The sequence below is a fragment of the Triplophysa rosa genome, linkage group LG3, assembly GCF_024868665.1.
Source record: "Triplophysa rosa linkage group LG3, Trosa_1v2, whole genome shotgun sequence".
Classification (NCBI taxonomy): domain Eukaryota; kingdom Metazoa; phylum Chordata; class Actinopteri; order Cypriniformes; family Nemacheilidae; genus Triplophysa; species Triplophysa rosa.
In genome coordinates, this window is record NC_079892.1 from 16541434 (window position 1) to 16564361 (window position 22928).

The 22928-nt window shown below is 37.5% G+C and overlaps 1 protein-coding gene across 8 annotated transcripts in view; it reads right to left on the bottom strand.

Moving 5' to 3' along the window:
• The window catches only part of kif21a (kinesin family member 21A), a 68546-nt gene extending 45623 nt beyond the window's left edge, over positions 1 to 22923 (bottom strand). For all 8 annotated transcript variants that reach the window (XM_057329634.1, XM_057329633.1, XM_057329630.1 and 5 more), the window contains exon 1: positions 22663 to 22923. In XM_057329634.1, the coding sequence (XP_057185617.1) occupies positions 22663 to 22706 (44 nt within the window). In that variant the 5' untranslated portion in view covers positions 22707 to 22923. The remainder of the gene's footprint in view (positions 1 to 22662) is intronic.
• Positions 22924 to 22928: the final 5 nt, after the last annotated feature.

Sequence of the window (22928 nt, forward strand, 5' to 3'; positions counted from 1 at the left end):
GATGGGTAAACAATATATCAAAAGTCTCCTGTTGTCTTTTTGGAACAGGCAGAGGAAAAAGACAGCATGCTTAAACCAGTAGTTACTTACTTATTAGGGCTGTGCAAAAATATCGATACATGTAACTATCGCAATATTTTTTTTTTCAATAGTGTATCGATAGTGATACCTCTACTATCGATATTTTTTTTTAAATCATGTCATATACATACATACGGCCAAAAGTAAGTGGAAGCGAGCATGGCGAAAAATATAAGAACGCTTCGAGCTCTCAGAGCTGATGTGTGGGTGTGCTCTGGTTTTCAAAATAAGTCATGGAGTAATGAGTTATATAAACTAATGCTGTTTGTAGGCTTCGCAAGTCATGACACAAGTCACTTGGCTACTGCAGTGCATTAGACAGAAAGTTTATTAAGAAAAGTAACAAGGACATTTATTGTGCTTTCACGGATGTGACACCAGCGCATTTACAGCACGGATGAAGCAGGGGTTTTATACTGACCATGTTCAGTGTTTTAACTGTAATCAGGGCTCGACATTAACGCTTGTCCGGGACAAGTAAATGTTTTGTATGGGCAAGTGAGAGAGAATTTTACTTGCCCGACCGGACAAGTAACTTGAAAAATGAACAGTGCGACATATATGTAGAATAATAAGAATAGCAGAGCTGCGTGTTTGTCGTGGTTGTGCTTGTTTGTGTGTGACAATAATCAATGGCGCACCGCACTGAGTCCACGCGGACGCGGAATCCTGTTTTAAATGTCATCTGGCTGTTCTGGTGTCTGAGTGAATTATGTGCACAGTTTAACATACAACACGAGTGATGGTCGAGTATTTATCTGTGCTGCACTGTATGAGGATATGAACACATGAACTTCATCTCCAGAGTTGCTCTGATAGTTTATTTTACGAGCGTTTTAGTGTTTGAGTGAAGCTATCTGCAAACAAGCGTCTTCCCAAAGACCCGTCAAAATAAAAGTCCCGTTAAATTGAACACTCAGACAAAAAATACTGTAGTGTACTATTGAAAATTGAAGTGCTCTTGTAGTAAATTGATAAACACTGTATACTATAGTAAAGTTCAAAAACAATATAGTAGGAATTTTACTGCAGTTTACTATAGTAAATACTATAGTAACCTACAGTAATTTATGTGGACAAATATACCACTATTGTATAGTAAAAAAGGAAAAACACAGAACTTAGAAATATTAAAACAAATTTAGGTAATCTAAAAATGATACGGCCCTAATTTATCCATCTGTATGTAACATTAATGTCTTTTGTCAGTTATCTGCCTATTCATGATGAACTACACTTGCACATTTCTGCCTGTGCTACCAAACTTTAAAACTCTCTAGCACCAGTGCTATGTGCAAAAAAAGTTAATTTACAGCCTTAACACTAATAATAATTACTGCTTGCCTTTGTTTTATAGCAGTCACGGAGAGTAGGCCTATAACCAAATTCAGGCAGCCAAAGCGGACACTAGTTAATATGCTTAGAAGCAAACTTGACCAATCTAAATCTGAAACAATTACATTGATTATATTATATTATAATTCAAATGAAATATCATTTTTTTATCTTTGGACAAGTAATTTTTGTACTCGGACAAGTGAATGTCAAATTTACTTGTCCGAAGGACAACCACATGACAATGCTTAATGTCAAGCCCTGTGTAATGCACCACAACAGCCAAGTGACTTGCGTGAGCCGCCTTAATCCCCTGTGCAACCCACTTGAGGGGCGCAATCCACAGTTTGAGAACCCAAACCTCTGATCTAAAGGTCCATGCATCGCACATCATGGCCACTCTGCAGAGGTAAGGGATGTTTTTACACTTATCCTTACAGAAAACCCCCGGTGGTGCACAGCATGTTGCATTTCTAGCTCTACTTTTGACATTTTCTATTGAAAGTATTGCAATATATCGCAAATGTGTATCGTATCGTATCGAAATACATAGCAATATATTGTATCGTGACCCATCTATCGTGATATGTATCGTATCGGGAGGCACTTGCCAATACACAGCCCTATTACTTATTGTGTATTATTCTACCATACAAACACACAGAGGGCCTGCTGAACCATTCAACCTCTACTGCTGTCTCTAGTAAATACAGGGTTTTTCCTGCATAGAGAAATTGGAGGCGGCCACCTCCGTCAAATGTCGTGCCACCTTAGGCTCTCGCCAAAATTATGTTGCGAGTCTTCACAAGAAATGCAGCGTGCATTTAACAGACTGTCATTTGTAACTGCAGTTGCGACATTACGCCACAGTGGAGGCGCTGTTTCGTTATCAGCACACTGAGGTGCTAAAAAGAGTTGCAGAACAAGAGCCAGCCTGTGTTTCACGGCTGTTTGTTTTGCATCCAAGTATGTTTAATTTCTTGAAATTTATTAAATTAACATGACGTACATCATTGTAATGTCTTTAGCTGTGCAGTTGGATCGTTGAATCAGCGTATACTGTACACAGCGAGTTCGCCAGTATGAACGCACATTGCGTTTAGAACGACTCGCACACGAATGACTCATTTGAACCGATTCATTTAAACTATTGAACTTTTCAGTCACTAGCGAATATAAGAGATCATTGAATCATTTAAAGTGAACCACAGAGAATGCAAGATGTGAATGAGCTTTGCTCATTTAGTAAGACTGGTTAATTCAGTTGGCTATTGTGGGCTGAAAAGTTAGTTGAACTGATAAAAAAGCTTTATTTGATTAAAAAATGTTTCTGTTTGGTTGAATAAAAGTAATGCTTTATATAACTTAATAATTGTCATTTTTATCTAATTTTATTAGAACTTTTAATATGTCAAACTCAAAGTCACTTTAGTTAAGCCACTTAAAGGTACTGTAGGCCTACATGTGTGTACAAGATCAGGATGGCACCACCCCCGCCTCATTTTGAGCCAGGAAAAACCCTGAAATATCATTTCTTCAACAGGCATAAAAACATTCAGACATTTTCTTGAGTTACGTTTATTTGTATAAAGATGATACATAGATTTTTACATCAATCTGTATGCCTTCCTGCATTTCTCACAAATTACTGCAATTGTTTCGTCGTTGATATCAATGCTGCCATTCGTGTCGCTTTTTCATGCCACAGTCAGTGTCAATAGACCTAACGATCTTACTGAGATTAGAAATAGCCTGACAAGCAAAAATCATTAAAGGCCATAAATATTGTACAGTGTGCAGCTGCGTAATCACGTCATCAAAAAAAAGTACGCAAAACAACCTGCAATTTTCTCTTATGACTCATAAGCCATCTGGTAAAAATGAAATAATGCAACAAAAATATAGAATATGTCATTGTGGTGAGAGGTTAAAGCTGCAGCCTATACTTTTGCCTCTCTATCGCCCTCTCTGTTTGAAACATAAAATTGCAAATTGTTTTGCGTACATGTGTTGAAGTCAAATGATGTCATAATTTCCCGCAAAACCGTACCCGACAATTCAACATATAAATCATTGTCATTGTGAATCAAGGTGAGGTAAGAGGACTCCACCTATTTCTTTCTTAAGTACGCGCTTAATAACTGATTTCCTGTTTATTTCTAAGACATAAAAGTTACGGATTACAGTTTACGTTTATTGTATGGTCTACTGGGTAGCATTGTTTTAAATCAGATGACACTTCTGAGGTGTCAGCGGTGGTGAGTTTGGACAGTAGGAGTGAACTGTGCTATCCGGACAGGTTGTCGGAGAGACAGAGTTTCTACGTGACAACACACAGCTATTGGTGCAGTGCATTGAGGCGGGACTGCTTCTCACAGCATGAGCACACAATCACACACACACAAATCCACAGCAAGCCTGAGAGCTAAGAGACGAGAGCGATGGCTTAAATCTGTCCAACAGGCCTCCTGAGAGCCGCTCGAGGGAGACCCTAAATACAGCATGAGATATAATGGGAGTAAACAGATACCCCATGGACCCAGATGCATTGTGGGATAGGGAAGAATAAACCAGGACTGGGTCTGTCTGAAATAATCGCCCTCTTCTTTTCGCTACTGGCAGCTTTTCAAATGTTTCGAGTGCAAACAGAGAGAGACTCTGAGTGAAAGAGATGACTTTTGGAAAACCATGAAAAGAAAGAGTTTAACAGGTACATCGGGTAAAACTTACCGCACAGACACACACCACTGTTGCAGAACACTATTAACTACAACATAATGTCTGAAATTTATGAACTAATGAATTTCATGCATACTGTATAGGCTACCATTTAAATGTTTAGAGTCACTTACTCACGGCAATACAATATGATACACAACACTGAGTTCATGATTACAACATATAGTGTATAGTTTTGGGTGTATAGTTCACCCAAAAAGGAAAATTCTGTCATGAATTACTCACTTGCTAGTTGTTTCAAACCTGTTAAAATGTATTTGTTTGGTTGAACACAGAGAAAGATATTCGGATGAATGCTTGTAACCAAACAGTTCTTGGCAGGGGCGGACCAAGACTAAAAAGTGGCCCTGGACTTCTTCGGCAGGAGCGGCCCACAAAACCCAGCTCGCAACATAACATAACACACCAACGCACTCATGCACAAACCATTCTACAGCACTATAATTCATAAATGTAAATGTTATTTTTAAGACCTTTCATGCCACCTTGCAAAGTCAATAAAACATTAAACACTAAAGGCTAGTATAGTCTAAGCAACAAATAGAAATCAAAATCTAGTTTAAATCTAGACTAAAGACGCATCTTTTTAATCTTGCATACACTACTCTTCCATAATATAAATCTTTAGAGGGTTTAGGCTGCATTAGTTAGATCAACCGGAACCAAAAACACAACTGATGTACTTGTTGCATCAAAGAGTACAGAACAGTACTCTACTCTCAGACAGTCTTGTCTCATTGTTCCAAGGTTACCACAGCGAGCAGGATGCAGTTCATGGCCTGACCTGATGGTAGAGCGGAGAATGGGAAGTGGGGACCTGACAAGAGCTGAGATGATAGAGCTGGATAAAGAAGGACGCGGTCTCTTGACATGTCTTCACCACAAAACTTCAAATGCTATTAGATTATTAATGATAATCTTAAACTATAATTTATTTTATTATTAAGTTTATTTATTTTATTTAGCCTTGTTGTGCAAGTTCTCTGGAGCTTGTGCAGAGGCAGCAGCTTTTGCCAGAGGGGAACTGGAATCCCCTGGTTGGGCCTGGGTTCTCCTGAGGTTTTTTTTTCTCGATTAGAGTTTTGGGTTCCTCGCCACCGTTTGCATACTGTTTTTGCACTATCTGCCTGACCGGGGGGGCTGCTTTAGAATTTTAAAATTTTACTTAATTAATATTGCAAATAGGAATTTATTATCTGTTATATTTGACCTGTGCTTCTCTCTCCTTTATCCTAAATGTGTGCTCTCACTGAGCGTGTGTGTGTGTGCGTACTTGTCTGTGTACGTACGTGTGTGTGTGTGTGTGTGTGTTGTGTGTGTGTGTGTGCGTGCGCATCTGTGTGTGTGTGTGTCTCTGTGTCTGTGTGTGTTGGTGCGTGTTGTGTGTGTGGAGTGTTTTGTGTGTGGGTGTGTCTGTCTTCTGTGTTTTCAACCTTTTCTTGTTTTTGCAGGTACAACTTTGATTGTTTTGCTTGTAGTCAATGTGTCTCATGTACAGCTGCTTTGTAACAATGAAAATTGTAAAAGCGCTATATAAATAAAGTTGAGTTGAGTTGAGTCAAAATGACATAAAAGCCTGCCTAAACATGTTACATAAAGTAATGTATTTAAACTGACCATGACAAGGTGTGACTAGACTTTTCTAACAAATATTGTTTTACATCAGCTAGTGTTGCTTTCGTCAACGAAAATTATGACGAAATATGGTCGTCAAAGAACCTTTATCACGTGACGAAAACGAGACGAGACTCAAGGTAAATGCTGGTCATGTGACGATGACTTTAATTAAATGTATAATGCAATATTGTTGACGAATAAAAACGAGACTAAATGTGGTTTACAAAATAAAAACTATGCTAAAATGTCTCTTCATTTTCGTTGACCAAAACGAGACGAGATGAAATGTTATAACGTTATTTCGTCTGATGCTTTAACCTAGATGCGGAGCTGAATCCTGATATTTAAATGTCATCTGGCTGTTCTGCGTGTCTGAGTGAATTATGTGCACAGTTTAACATACAACACGAGTGATTGGTGGTCGAGGATTTATCTGCATCTGCACTGTATGAGGATATGAACAAATGAACTTCATCTCCAGAGTTGCTCTGAGAGTTTATTTTAAGAGCGTTTACTGTTTGAGTGAAGCTATCCGCAAACACAAAAACTCAAGCGTCTTCCCAAAGACCCGTCAAAATAAAAGTCCCCTTAAACTGAACATTCAGACAAAAAATACTTTAGTGAACTATAATAACTTTAAACCTCTCTAGCTCCAGTGCTATGTGCAAAAAAGTCTGCATTAATTTACTGTATTCTGTATGCTACTACAGGGCACTGAGGGCAGTCACTCTTTTCCTGTTGGTTCTTTGCAATGCTGGCAAATGTAACCTTCCAGTTGACTTGCCAAATCACTTCCATTTGTTTTATTAATAAAGGATATTGGAAGTAAAATCGGTCTGGGTTATGACAAAGACTTTGATTTTAATAGTCACACAGCAAGAAAAAGAAAATTTGTATAGGAAAAAGATGCATCGAGAATCGTTTTATCATCGCATCGCAGCCCTCTGAATCGTAATCAAATCGCATCGTGTCGTGCCTAGAGATTCCCACCCCTACCGATGGCCGTAAATTCAAATCAGAGCATCTTCCGTGTCTGGAATGGATGTATTCTTGAGTCTATAAGGTAACGATAATATAATAAGATAACCTTGTTTGAAATGGGTTTGGCTAAAATAAAATTTTGGTTTTATCTATACTACTAGGTACTTATACTATACTGACTGGGTTAAATAGAATTGCATTACTAAAAAGAGACTAAAATACAATTTTCATTGACTAAAACTAGACTAAAATGTCATCAGTTTTCGTCGACTAAAACTAGATGAAAATAGTCATGGATAATTCTGATTAAAATAAGACTAAAATGCTCAGACTTTTAGTCGACTGAAACTTGACTAGACTAAAAAGAGTATGAACGTGACTAAAACTAATAAAAACTAAAATGACAGCTTGACACAAAGATTAGACTAAAACTAAAATTAAAACAGGCCGTCAAAAACAACACTAACATCAGCTATAAAGTTCAAAATCAACACTATCCATAAGTAAGTATCTTACTTATAAGCTTAATAAAAAAAAAAAAAAAAAAACATTTTGTCACATAAACAAACCAGTTTTCAAAAGCAAAACTCACAAAAGTAGTATCTCTGAATCTTACCATTTAACATTTTTATTGTAAAACCGTTGGCTTTGTTATGTTTACCTTCTTTCACTACAGGGTCCTCATTAAAACTGAATCACTGCACCGGAGTTCGCGCATATTAAGCGCCAGCCTACTGACAGTTAGTTAAACCTTCTTCAAAATGGTTGGTTGAAAGTTCTGTCTTCTTAAGTTTGATTGGCTGTATTCTGCTTGGTCTCTGTAATTTGATTGGCTGGAATTCTGTGCGCCCGTTCTTTATTTAATTTGATTGGTCAATCTTTTGACATTGACGAGTTACCCTGCTGCATTAAACCGCTGGGACACAGAAATCACAACAGCTAGTAACAAGTGAGCAAAAGAAAATAATTGTTGTTTTTATTTCTTTAAATCTCCACAGTGGGCCGGCCCACATTGAGCAAATTCCACATTTAAAAAAATGGTCCACAGCCCCTCTGGCAGTTGCCAGAATTGCCAGATAGCCAATCTGCCAATGGTTCTTGGAACCCCTTGACTACCATAGTTGGAAAAAATTACAATGGTAGTCAAAAGTGCCCCAGAACTGGTTGCTTTCCAACATTCTTCAAAATATCTTCTTTTGTGTTCAACAGAACAAAGTAATTTTCCTACTATGGTGGTCAATTGGGTCCAAGAACTGTCTGGTTATAAGCATTCTTCCAAATATCTTTCTCTGTGTTCATCAGAACAAAGAAATTTATACAAATTTGGACAACTCGAAGGTGAGTAAACGATGACAGAAATTATATTTTGGGTGAACTACCCCTTTAAGTACAGTATTTTGAAGAAAATGTAAAAAATAATTCAATTCAAATTCAAATTAACAGATTAATTTCCAAGGTAGGTAACATACTATTTCATGCATTCTGACTTCTTTACACTGTTAAACTCGCTGGCTTTTCACTTTCACTCTAGCTAATATTATAAAAATTGACATTTACGTTTATGCATTTGGCAGACGCTTTTTTCAAAGCAACTTACAAAGCATTCAGGCTACACATTTTGTCAGTACATGTACATGCATTTTGTATATGTGTTCTCTGGGAATTAAACACATGTTTTTTTTTCTACTTATAGAGCTACTGGACTGCTTTGGATAACAGTGTCTGCAAAATAAATACATGTAAATGTAAAGTAATGGACAGTAAGAACTCACAATGCCTTTTAGCATCTACTGGGTTGTAATTCCCATGTCAGGTTTATTTTTGCAACAATGACAGTACAACTGTCAGTACAACAGTAATGACAGTACAACTGACTGTACAATACAGTATCATTTATTTGCACAATAGATTTACAATACTGTAGATTTATAGCTGCTGCTATCTCGGTTTATGATTCTAGAGATCAGATTGATCACATTGAAGATTTAAGGAATAGTTCACCCAAAAATACAAATCCTGTCATCATTTACACTCACCTTCTTGTCATTTCAAACCTGTATGACTTTCTTTTTTCTGCAGAACAAATAAGAAGATATTTCGAAAAATGTTGGCAACAGAAAACCACTGGTCCCCATTGATGTGTGTTGTGTTTTGATCTTTTATGTTTTGCAGAAGAAAGTAAAATGTTAGTAAATGATGACAGAATTTTCATTTTGAAATGAACTATAGGCCTTACCTTTAACTGTAATTGCGTACTGTGACAGTATGTTAAGGTGATAGTTCACCCAAAAAGGAAAATTCTTTCATCATTTACTTATCCTCATGTCTTTCCAAACCTGTATGACTGTCTTCTCCTTCAGAACACAAAAGAAGATATTTTTTAACAGCATTGATAAACAACAACATAATGTAGGACCCTATTGAGACATTTCTCAAAATACCTTTTTTTTGTGTTCCACAAAAGAAAGAGTCATATACAGGCTTTAAGCAGCATGAGAGAGAATAAATAATGACAGTTTATATATGTTTGTTAAAGCAATAGTTCGCCAAAGAATGAAAAATCTGTCATTAATAACTCACCCTCATGTCATGTCAGCTAGCATTTAAACAAATTTATAGCTAACAGACATAAATCAAAAGCCAATTTTAATTTCACAGGATCATTTAAGTGTTTAAGGTGTGAGACGATAAGAAGATGTGTCACATGAGATCTTCGGTCAGGGGGATATTAAGCACAATAAAGAATCAGAGATATAAAGAAAAAGAACAAACTCAAGTGTGCAGGGGGTGAAGCGGGAAAGGCGTGGTCGGTGAACTGCAGTATAATTACAGACCCGCTGCCCAACGGATGGATCCAACTGTTCTCAATACCTCACATGGTCTGAAAGAGCGTTTTTGTCTGATGGTCTGAAGGAGCATTTATAGTGCTTAAATCCAGACATTTTTTTTCCATTGACAGTTATGTTTCCTATTAATTTGTTTACTAAATATTGGTGCTACCATTGCACAGCAAAGTATCTGATGGTGATACCACTGTACTTATCAAGAATGTCAAAATTAGCAGTACTGTGGTACCAAGTGAACACTATCTCTTATAAATTAGTATGCTTTGATAAAATTAGCATATTTGTTATCATTAACATAACTGTAAGGGGATTGTTGTTGGCATATTAAATTATATCTACCTAGCCAACTTCACAAACGTTAGTTTGTGTGGTGAATCAATAAATGAGGGATAAAGGGAGAGATAACTTATACTACAATGTATATAATTGTTTTAGATGATAAGAGATGAGAACTCCTGGCAAGCCTTCTGAAAGTCAGTCTAGAGACACTGCCAGCATCTATAAGTGCAACGGGTGCTTGATAAAACTGCACAAATGTTCATTGTTAATTATTATAGTTAACTTTTAATGTTGTCAATAACATGCGCAACTTGCACTCATAAGTGTGATCCAGTGTGTGAAAGGCTAAAAATCTAGTTATTAGTGACGAGCATCAGAGTTTGATTTTAACTAGAGGTGCACCGATTGACCGCGGCAAGAGATCGTAATCGGCCGGTTTTTCGTATGATCGGCCCGACCGGTGACCGGCCGGTCAGTCTCACGTCTCGCCGATTCCAAGCCGATCTTCTGTTGCCCGTGATGCGGGCAAGAACGTCACAGCCATCAGTACACTCAAAGCCGCAAGTAAACATGAAAACGTGCGCGCGCACAGCCTGTCTTTCAAGGCTCGTTTATACTCGCATGTGGGTCCACCTGACCGCGAGTCTCTGCTGACTGACGCGCATCTCTCATATCCGCTCACTGCACGCGCGTGCACACGCATCATGTACTGTACAGACAAAAAGATGCACTGTAGTTCATCTCTCGCTGCTCCGTCTACATGGGGTATGTATGCAAACAGTGATGCTATTAGCATCATGCTAAACTCTGACACATGCTAAACTCATGTTGAAGTGTGTAAAACAAACGTAAATTCCATTCAACCTGATTCCTTGTCTTACGTTAAAACTGTCGTCATTTCACCTAGGTAAAATGACATTCAACACGACTTCTACTTGTTTTTAAAAATCCAAAATATAAAAAAATGAATAAATCAACCAATATATGTGATATATATCTGATTGAGTTCTTTACTTACACAAAAAACTGCAAATACATATACATCTTTAGAGTAGAATTCACTCATAAGATTTTTTAACTTTTTTATTTAAGTTGCAGCAAAAATCAACCCACTTCTTTTAATCCTACAGACACAAGATAAAGACAATTTATTTTACATTTCAGAAAAAATNTCCACGTTAATTCTGCCATCATATACTGGTAGTACACCGACAGCTGCAGCGCATTGCAATGCAAACGTTGCACACATTGAAAGGAGGCACGCGCTGAGTGTCCGGCGCGAACTAGCTGCTTACCCATGCAGTATCGGGTATGTTAGCTCCCTGAATCTTAGTGCAGAGCAAAACGTGATTGGCTGAAGTTAGAACGTGCCCTATTGGACAACGAAAGCAGAAGTTACCCGATTGGCTTGAGTAGATAGTGGGCGGAGTCCACCTATCTGTGGATCGTGTGCACGTCTTGACGTTAGAAATGTTTCAAAATCCACAAATGCACAGAGAGCCATCCACAAATGCGTGCACTGATCCACAAATGCGTGCACTGATCCACAAATGCGTGCTGCGATTCACAAATGCACAGAAAGCGATCCACAAATGTGCAGAAAGCGATCCACAAATGTGCAGAAAGCGATCCACATATGTGCAGAAAGCGATCTACAAATAAATGCTATTAAAATAAATTTGTAAATATTTTTTATTTGCAAATCTCATTGTATTTATTTGTGAATTCCATTTCTTTTTGTGGAACGTCTAACATATATTTATGGTTCGCTTTTTGAGAATATGTGGATTTAAAAAATGTTTGTGAAACTCTCTATATTTATTTGCGGATCATAGTTTATTTATTCAGAATATTGCAACAATTCTGATCCCATAGGTCCAACGCTGTAAAAAAAAATAATTTTACAGATTTTTTCTGTTATTTTTTTAACAGATTCTCCATGTATAATGTATAAAAAAGAACAGATATTTCATTTATTTTTTAAACATGGTCCAAAATTGTGAAATTACAGAAAAAGACCACAAATTTACAAGAAAAATGGGGAAAACCATTTATTATATATCCTTATATCCTGTAATTTTACAGGGAAAATTTTCTTATTTTACGGTTAGAGATATAACTGTGTGAAAACTTCAAATCACGATTATAGTGAACAAATTATCAATATTATCACTGTTATATTGACTTTTTCTGGAAATGCAAAAAAAACTACTGGTGTAAACCAAATTCAATATTGAGTTTACCTGTAATTGCAATTTTGTTTTATTTACTTCAAATAAATCAATATTAGTCATGGCACGTTGGGGGGCATGAGGTAAAAGTTTCCTAGTTCAGATTAAACACAATCTTAAGTGAGTAAATTTAGATGTTCATATAAACACAACAAGTGGTGTAGTCTAGTTTTTTGTAGTGAGTATACTCTGATTCCCCCAACCAACATAATGTAAAGAATATCCTGTCAAGGTATAATATTTAGATTTTTATGTAGTTTTGACTAACTAAGGACATATCAAGACTTACAGTAAATCATATTGAAATAAATGGTTAACATTAGAGATGCACCGATTGCAATTTTCTTTGCCGATTCCGATTTTATTACAAGTGAAACCTGCCGATTCCGATTTTCTAGCCACAAACTATAATTTACAGTATACTGTATATAAAACCATATTAACTTTTCTTCAATACACATTTTTTTATTTTCATTGAATAAATGATTGAACATTACAATTTCCCCAAATTTAGTTCTCCAAGCTGCATTAAATTACAGAATCTTCTCTTTCCCAAACAACTCTTAAATTGAAGAACTCTGTGACTGAAAAGAACTAAACATGTCACTTAATTTACCTTTTTCATTTTTGTACTCATCTCACAAAAGTCTAAGATAACAATAAAATACTTCAACTTTATTCTCGTCTGTTTCCGTTTATGAAACTAACATTGCTTTATTTTATTTTTTCTGAAATGTAAAATAAATTGTCTTTATCTTGTGTCTGTAGGATTAAAAGAAGTGGGTTGATTTTTGCTGCAACTTAAATAAAAAAGTTAAAAAATCTTATGAGTGAATTCTACTCTAAAGATGTATATGTATTTGCAGTTTTTTGTGTAAGTAAAGAACTCAATCAGATATATATCACATATATTGGTTGATTTATTCATTTTTTTATATTTTGGATTTTTAAAAACAAGTAGAAGTCGTGTTGAATGTCATTTTACCTAGGTGAAATGACGACAGTTTTAACGTAAGACAAGGAATCAGGTTGAATGGAATTTACGTTTGTTTTACACACTTCAACATGAGTTTAGCATGTGTCAGAGTTTAGCATGATGCTAATAGCATCACTGTTGGCATACATACCCCATGTAGACGGAGCAGCGAGAGATGAACTACAGTGCATCTTTTTGTCTGTACAGTACATGATGCGTGTGCACGCGCGTGCAGTGAGCGGATATGAGAGATGCGCGTCAGTCAGCAGAGACTCGCGGTCCGGTGGACACACATGCGAGTATAAACGAGCCTTGAAAGACAGGCTGTGCGCGCGCACGTTTACATGTTTACTTGCGGCTTTGAGTGTACTGATGGCTGTGACGTTCTTGCCCGCATCACGGGCAACAGAAGATCGGCTTGGAATCGGCGAGACGTGAGACTGACCGGCCGGTCACCGGTCGGGCCGATCATACGAAAAACCGGCCGATTACGATCTCTTGCCGCGGTCAATCGGTGCACCTCTAGTTAAAATCAAACTCTGATGCTCGTCACTAATAACTAGATTTTTAGCCTTTCACACACTGGATCACACTTATGAGTGCAAGTTGCGCATGTTATTGACAACATTAAAAGTTAACTATAATAATTAACAATGAACATTTGTGCAGTTTTATCAAGCACCCGTTGCACTTATAGATGCTGGCAGTGTCTCTAGACTGACTTTCAGAAGGCTTGCCAGGAGTTCTCATCTCTTATCATCTAAAACAATTATATACATTGTAGTATAAGTTATCTCTCCCTTTATCCCTCATTTATTGATTCACCACACAAACTAACGTTTGTGAAGTTGGCTAGGTAGATATAATTTAATATGCCAACAACAATCCCCTTACAGTTATGTTAATGATAACAAATATGCTAATTTTATCAAAGCATACTAATTTATAAGAGATAGTGTTCACTTGGTACCACAGTACTGCTAATTTTGACATTCTTGATAAGTACGGAAATCATCAGCACTGTGAATTTCTATGTCATTCATAATTCAAAATAAAATGTAATTTATTCAGTCATCTCTGTTTATCCCATTCCTGAATGATCTCTGCTGTGGTTTAACTGTTCTGTATACTGTCTAACTCTTGCCACAACAAAGGATGTCGATCCTTTGACTATGATCTTGTGCACACAATATATTCTCAAATTCACACAGAAACCCCAAAAGTAAACGATGTAGGCCTAGTAAAATTTGTGTTTTCGAACCTTACAATAGTAAATATTGGTATACAACTGCAGATAATCAATTTACTGTAGTTAATAAAAAGGGTTGTGGCAGTGCTCTTAGTATAGCGTGTTATACGATTTTATATCTCCATTTTTCCTTGTGCTAAATAAATCAATATTGTTGGGTTATAATTATGTATATATTGCTGCCTTTTAAATGACACATAGGACAGCTTTAAAATACTGTTTATTTCATTTATTTATTGGCAAATAAAAAAACAACGGGGGAAATAAGAACGCAAGGGAGGCAACACAACTTTTCTCATCGATGAAAAAAGTATGAAGCAAAATATAAAATTGCCAAATAAAAATGAATTGAAGCTAAATGTACAAATTAATGGGTTCTCCATACAAATGCACAAATGGATATTACATGGCATTTCAGTAAATCCTTTTTCATACAGAGATCCCGGAAAATATGAGGAAGATGTGTCCCAGGATGACGGGATCGGTTGATTTTGGTTCACACTGCCAGTGATTTTCTGGAACCTGTGCGTGCTTTCACACACATCCTAAAGACATGTGACGTGTAATGTACTGTAATGTAGTCGGGAACGTAACGCTGCCACGGTGAAGGAATTTTCCTTGCGGTGATATTGGCTTTTTTATAGTTCAATAGCGCAGTTTGCTATATTATAACCGCATTCCTTCTATATTTAGTGCCAAATAGGCCTAAAAAAGCTCCTAAATGGGGTTATTATATAGCATACATTGTTGGTTTTTAAATTATAAAGATATCAATTTAAAACAAAATAAGTAGTTTTTATGTAGCCTATTTAGGCTATTGGTAAATGCAGAACACTGAAGAATGAGACGCAAGAACCAAGGCATAGCCCAACCAGCTGAAGTTAAATATAAGAAAAATATGAATATATGAAAATAAAAGCTAATTGTTTGGGCTTGTTGGTGCAAATTTACAGAACCTCAATAAAAATTATAACAGAACGATGCGCAGTTTTAATTTAAAAAATTGTCAGTAGCCTGTTTCTTCTTTAACTGCAATACAAAAGGCAATTATTTTGTTTTACATGTTTTTGTTTAGAAAAAACAAGCATGCTCAGGTAGGGTCAAATCAGTCTGTTAATAAAAAATCGCTCCTCCACGTCATGTACATCAAGAGACGTACAAGACTTGTTTTAAACGTTGCTAAGCGATCAAGTTTATTAAAGTTCTCTACCATTGTAACTTTGTGTTGATCGATGAAGTTATTTAAAACTTGCTGCATTTAGAGGCGACATATTCTCTCTCAATTTCAGTTTACACGCTCGGGACACATACAAACACTCGAGACCTCCGAAGAGTACAGCGGATATTTCGAACTGTTGAGCGAATCACTGGTACTGTACTACCCTTCCACTGCAAGAACTGTACTCTTCCAGAGTGAGCGAGTAAAAGGGCTCGCAAAATCTCTCTGGACCCCTCACACCCAGCACACTTTCTCTTTGAACTGCTGCCGTCTGGTCGGCGCTACAGAGCACTGAGAACCAAAACAGCCATAAAGTTTCTTCCCTCAGGTCATCTACCCCATGAACAGTTAAATGTTCTCCCCACTGTTCAATAAATATGTGCAATACTAAACTACTCACTTATACTCATATTTATTTATTATACATATGTTACTGATTTAATATATCATACAGCTATCCCATTCCCTTACACAATTTGTATAAAGCACCTTATAACTTATAACTAATACAGTATGTAGCACATGCATACAATATAGCATCCGCTGCTCTTTTGACATATATTGTTTTTTTTTTCATATGTGTATTGTCTATTACATATTTATTTTTATATATTTTGTTACCTGTCTTGTCACTTTCAACTATGTGCACTGGCAGCTTCTCTCACTAAGACAAATTCCTCGTGCATAGAGCACATTTGGGCAATAAAGCTCCTTCTGATTCTGATGTATGTTCTTTGCGTTATTATGGGAAACTTTATATGAGCTGTTCATATGATAGTAAATGTATTATACTACTACAGTATTTCTATGTGGGGAATTGTGGACAGAATTGTCCCACATGGTCATCTTGCAATATAGCCTACTTACGCTGCTACCACTATAAAGACAACGCTTACTATTGTTGATGTTATGGGTAGTGTTTCTTACAGTGATCATTTTTGTCATGGCAAAGAGTTAGACAGTAGCCTATACAGAACAGTTTAGCCACAGCAGCAGAGATCATTCAGGAATGGGATAAACAGAGATGACTGATTAAATTACGTTTTATTTTGAATATGAATGACATAGAAATTCACAGTGCTGATGATTTCCTCCACGTTAATTCTGCCATCATATACTGGTAGTACACCGACAGCTGCAGCGCATTGCAATGCAAACGTTGCACACATTGAAAGGAGGCACGCGCTGAGTGTCCGGCGCGAACTAGCTGCTTACCCATGCAGTATCGGGGAAACAGATTATATTTTATCGAATGCCAAAATCGGAATTTATCACTTTGATACATAAAGACAATAAAACGGCTGGCTTGCAGCAGACCAAATCAGTCCCCAGTCACCGGGATTGTCCACCCCAGTCCGTGCACGCTGTTATCAAGTCATAAACGTTTCAGTCGTTTGTTACTAACATATGGACAATGCATATAAACACAAACAATCATTACTGAGTAGTATAAAGAAGAGGCCATTCGCATTTCTTAGTATATATTATAGGGCTGGGCGATATGGCAAAAAAGTAAACTCGATAGTTTTTTTCTATATTGATCGATAACATATTTATTTCGATATATATTTAATTAAAAAACTGTATTTAAAAGAATCTATTTTAAATACAGTTTATTAACAAAAGTTAACCTTTAACCAGTTAAAATTCAATTAAATTAATGCACTGTTGCAACACAGAGGATATTAGGCCATAAACAACATGTACCAGGTCATTCAGTCTCATTTTGACTCAATTGACTCGTTAAGTAAAGGGAGTGTTCATTCAGTACATTCAACCAATGAAAGGGCTCCGTTACTGCGTACATTCGAACGCTATTGGCTCAGCACCTGCGCACATACATAACGCTGCAATAATGTCTTGCTCGAGTAGTGGGATTCATTCAATGCATTCAGTGAACCTTAAAGACATCTCACATAAACTGTAGTACATTTCTTTAATCATGCAAGCATCTTACATACAAGGTTCAATATTTTAATGTGCACACAAACTCACTTCATTACATCTCTGATCTGTACAGGGCAGCGCTGGTTTGTTTCATAAGCACCAGCTCATGTTAGCAGGTATGTTAACGATGGATATAAAAACGTTTGTGCTTGAGTTTCGAAGTAACTCGCTTGCAATACGCCCTTTTCACAATGACGTCACTTAACTTCCGCCTTTTTGCAAAGCAGTGTATCATAACATCCGTCTTGCAACAAACAAGAAGAAGAAGAAGACTTCCGTTTTGCCGTCGCGCTGGAATTTAACAACAGTGAGAAAAAAAACTGACAGAACACGTATTCAAGTACTTATCCTAGCACCTTCGCTAACACAAAAAGAAAACAAAACACTTACCTTCATAATCAAACAGGTACTGTTCAACGAAGAATTTGTATCCTTTCTCTAGCTTTGATCTTGTCGTTAGCGAAAATTTGTCTGCAAGACGTTGTACATCATCTAGCGTATTTGTGGCAGATGTGCAAGCCACTTGGTAAACTCCATTCTGAGGCGCTAGCGGAAGTAACTTCTTCTTCTTGAGTTTTACTGGCGGTTGGCAAATCAGCTTATAGGTGCATTACCGCCACCTTATGAACTGGAGTGCTAGCGGAAGTAATGATACATCTGCTTCGCGGCAGAACGGAAGATGCGTGACGTCATGTGAAAAGGGCGTATTGCCAGGTCCCGAGGATGCAAAAACCAACTTACCAAAAGTATCCAACATGAAGCTTTATTTACAATCTGTTACTTGTGTAATTTACGTAAAATTACTAAATATGTAAACATTGTAAGTTTTCTTTGCAGTGCGTAAAATGACTAGTATGGGAAGTTCGGATCATTTTACTGACTGGGATCTTTGAGTCTCGTTCAGCAAAATGAACGAATCTTTTTTCGAGTCATATCGTTCATTTCGTTCATTTTAGCAAAATATAATTAAAATGTTACATGTTACTTTCCTAACACATCTACTACTTATGCAAACGTTGATCACATTACAAACAATACAAAACTATAATGCTATAAGAAACAGAAAAGATTAATTCATTGTTTACCTGGGTCTTAGTCTATGATTAGCTCACCACACCTCTTATCTGACAAGTCCTCGGGTTTGACTCCTTCGTTCATCACGTGACAGCGTCGTAAGCTAAACCAATGCAGTCAGAGCCGGAAAGAGAATTGATTAGTTCACTCGAGTCTTCGGGTTTGATCCTTCGTTCATCACGTGACAGCGTCGTAAGCTAAACCAATGCAGTCAGAGCCGGAAAGAGAATTGATTAGTTCACCTCTCGAGTCTTTCGGGTTTGACTCCTTCGTTCATCACGTGACAGCGTCGTAAGCTAAACCAATGCAGTCAGAGCCGGAAAGAGAATTGATTAGTTCACCTCTCGAGTCTTCGGGTTTGATCCTTCGTTCATCACGTGACAGCATCGTAAGCTAAACCAATGCAGTCAGAGCCGGAAAGAGAATTGATTAGTTCACCTCTCGAGTCTTCGGGTTTGAATCGTTCGTTCTTCTTGAATTCCAGTACAGGACCCATAGAATGTTGCGCAATGCGCATGCGCGACTGAACGAATCACTCCCTAAGACGACTCTTCTTCCCGAGTCACATTAAAGATTCGTTCGTTCAAGAACGACCCATCACTAAAATGGACTTTGTACATTGACGCGCATGATAAAAGCTGCACGCTGACTGACTGTTGTTGCGTTTATTTCTGCGTTCTGTTAGACTGTAAGATTAATCCATATCGAGTCAAAATGCCAATAGTTTATCATCGTTTTTGAAATACATTCTATCGCGATTCGATATGATATCGTTTATCGGCACAGCCTAGTATATCACGCATTTTAGACCGCCACTGCGCCATTTAGCTCCCTGAATCTTAGTGCAGAACAAAACGTGATTGGCTGAAGTTAGAACGTGCCCTATTGGACAACGAAAGCGGAAGTTACCCGATTGGCTTGCGTAGATAGTGGGCGAGTCCACCTATTTGTGGATTGTGCGCACGTTTTGACGTTAGAAATGTTTCAAAATCCACAAATGCACAGAGCCATCCACAAATGCTGCATGCCACAAATGCGTGCAGTACCACAAATGCGCAGCGATTCACAAATGCACAGAAACGATCCACGAATGTGCAGAAAGTGATCTACAAATAAATGCCATTGAAATAAATTTGTAAATATTTTTTATTTGCAAATCTCATTGTATTTATTTGTGAATTCCATTTCTTTTTGTGGAACGTCTAACATATATTTATGGTTCGCTTTTTGTGCATATGTGGATTTAAAAAATGTTTGTGAAACTCTCTATATTTATTTGCGGATCATAGTTTATTTATTCAGAATATTGCAACAATTCTGATCCCATACTCCCCGAGTCGCCGACCAACAGAGACGCTCTAGCGACAGACGTTAGAGACTGCGGTCTTTAGCCTCCTCGTTAGAACGCCCGTCTCCCATCCGGACCGACGCCGGTTCGAGGCCCGCGCAGAGCGGGGCGAGTAGGACCGGTTACATATATACAGTATATATCAAATATAGCTCAAAACATACACTGTAACAAATTGCTGTAAAAACTACTGCATTATTTTACAGAAACTGCCTGTCATACACACTGTCCTCTTCGGTAAAACATAAGAGACCCATCACAACACACACACACACACACACACACACACACACACACACACACACACACACACACACACACACACACACACACACACACACACACACACACAATGAGAGCCCTGTGGGGGTCCTGCACTCAAAACACTTATTTATTACCTATAAACTGACCTACTGTATATCCATACAATAAGCTACTGCAACTGTCAACACTACAGCTCAGTGGATATTTTTAAAGCAGTATCCACCGCTTTAAAAATACATGTGTCTGTCATATTGATGTGAGGTTGCAAAATGCACAAGTAGGTTTATTTTCAGACGAGGGTGTTGTGCTCGATTTAAATAAGCGTATCCACCCTTTAACCTCCATCCTTTTTACATATCGGAAATACAACTTTTTGACCTCAGATTTTAGGTTTTGCTGACTGGTAAGGAAAATTGTAACTATGAATAACAAAACAATAACAAATCTTACAGTATTCGTCAGGAATAAAATAAAGAATAAACTGAAGTGTTACATTATAAACTATTACCAAATAGATGGCTGGTACATTTACTAGACCCACTTTTAACTTTAAAGCGGAGGTAACACACACAGTTTCAGCCAATCTCATATTAATCTTGAGTACCTGTAGAGTAGTATTTTATATTTCATATCTTCGAAGAGTGTTTATGAAAGACAGATAAAGCTGTCTATGATATTTCCGAAAACAGTCGAGCTCTTGGAGGTGTGCAGTGGGCGGAACTAAAGCACGAGCACACAATACATCATCGCATTATCCCTGCATAACTGTTGATTCAAATGCATTTGTGTTGTTAAAATTATGCACCTACGTGCCGATTGCCAACAAAACACAGACATTTGACTTAGTTTGACATGACCAGCATCTTTTAGCACAGGGACTGCTTCATCTATCAGTTTTAAACGATCTGCAAATCCAGCATTATATCCACCGTTTATTTAACATTCATTACCGAAACGCCATGAACAAACAAACACAGCTGAACTTCCGTAACACAAACTTTAAGTTTCCCTATTTATTTGACTATCTGTTTATTTTCAATAACATCAGAGATGGACCTTTTATATCCAAACATCCACAACTTCCATTAACAGGAACTATTGCTAAAGAGTGCAACCCTCATTCTTAAGTTTTAAAACAAATGTTCATATATCGGACAAAGACAATTACCTGTAACAAACTTGTTCTTCAAGTAACATGAGCCATACTGAATCTTAAAGAGATATGGCTAAAAATGAATGAAACATCATGCAGTCATATTACCACACATCCTAAAGCCAGACACCATAGCACAGGTACGTCTTTAAGATGTCTGCTAAAGATCTGGAATACATCTGTGTAAAACATCTGATAACCGTCTTAGAAAAGGACGTTTTTCATACATTCTAAATCATAAACAGCTTACGGACATCTTCTAGATGTCTATATGACATCTGACCAGAAAGGTCTCAGAGACGTATTGCAGATGAGCAAACATGAATAAAAAATGTCTTGCAGATCTAAATGCAGACATCAAACAGACGTCTTCAAGATGTATGAGTGCTACCAGGGATACAACCCAGGTTTATATCAAGAGATAACGTTTATTACTTGCCACTTACATTATAGAGAGGACTATCGCTATATATTTTGAAATGGTTGTCAGGCCTAACACTGAGAATCAGAAATATAGGCTCCCTAACACGTTCCCTGGATTTATTTAGTGTTGCAACATGTTGATCAAAGATCCACAGAACAGATGCATCAGTAAAACTCTTCTTGTATTGATCATCTGTCAATCAACTGTCGGATTTTAGCACCCGATGTCAATCACACAATCACACCCAGAAGAGATCAGTTCAGGTGAAAAATTAGATGCTGCGATAGTTACAGTAACTGCAGTACACCAAAATTCTCATTGAAGACATGATCCAAGAATGACTCGACTTATAATAAAAGAAATAAACAATACATAAATAAGTACAATTGAACATACACTGTTTTAAGTATTTTGGGGTATTGTTTTGACTAGAGAATATGCTAGTTGTTATATCTATATAAACTACTGCGGTTTGTGGTTATGTCATCATTTAATCAGCCGATAAACATACAGTAAGCAGGTAAACGTGTGGCTTATTACCCAAAACGATTTTACCCTGCTGACCGATGTATGAACCTGCTAATGCACTTACTATAGGCTTGTCGCAAAGCCTTCAGATCATGTGAAGATGCTGTGTGCCCGACACAACGCATTATTAATGTGACATCATTTTTTCGCACATCGTCTCGACCAGTTTTCACTGAAATAGAATTTGGGTGGGATTGATGTGCCTGTCATAAAAACAATATCTCAATAACTAACTATATAAATGCAGATCATAAAAAGCTTCGTTTTCTACATGCAAAGCAATATTACAACTGTCTTTGGATGTAAGTCAATAAGTGTGCAGCAGGTCTAAACTATGGCCAACTCATGACCGCGCATCTCACGTGCCCTACCTGAGCGCCACCCGGACCGTGCTCTCGTCCTGCCCGCTCGACATCTTCAGATCTTCATCGATAACACAACGATCCGAACGATCAGTGATCACCTCATATACCGATCACGGCCATTATCACGCCTTCATTTACATGCACCCGCTACAGCGATGATGCTGTACGACTGCGCGCGTTCCCGTGAATAAAGCACTTACGCATTCAACCACTGACAGTCCTACTGCGCGATTTGATCTGCACACTTGCTTCTCAACGTCCCAGCCGCAATG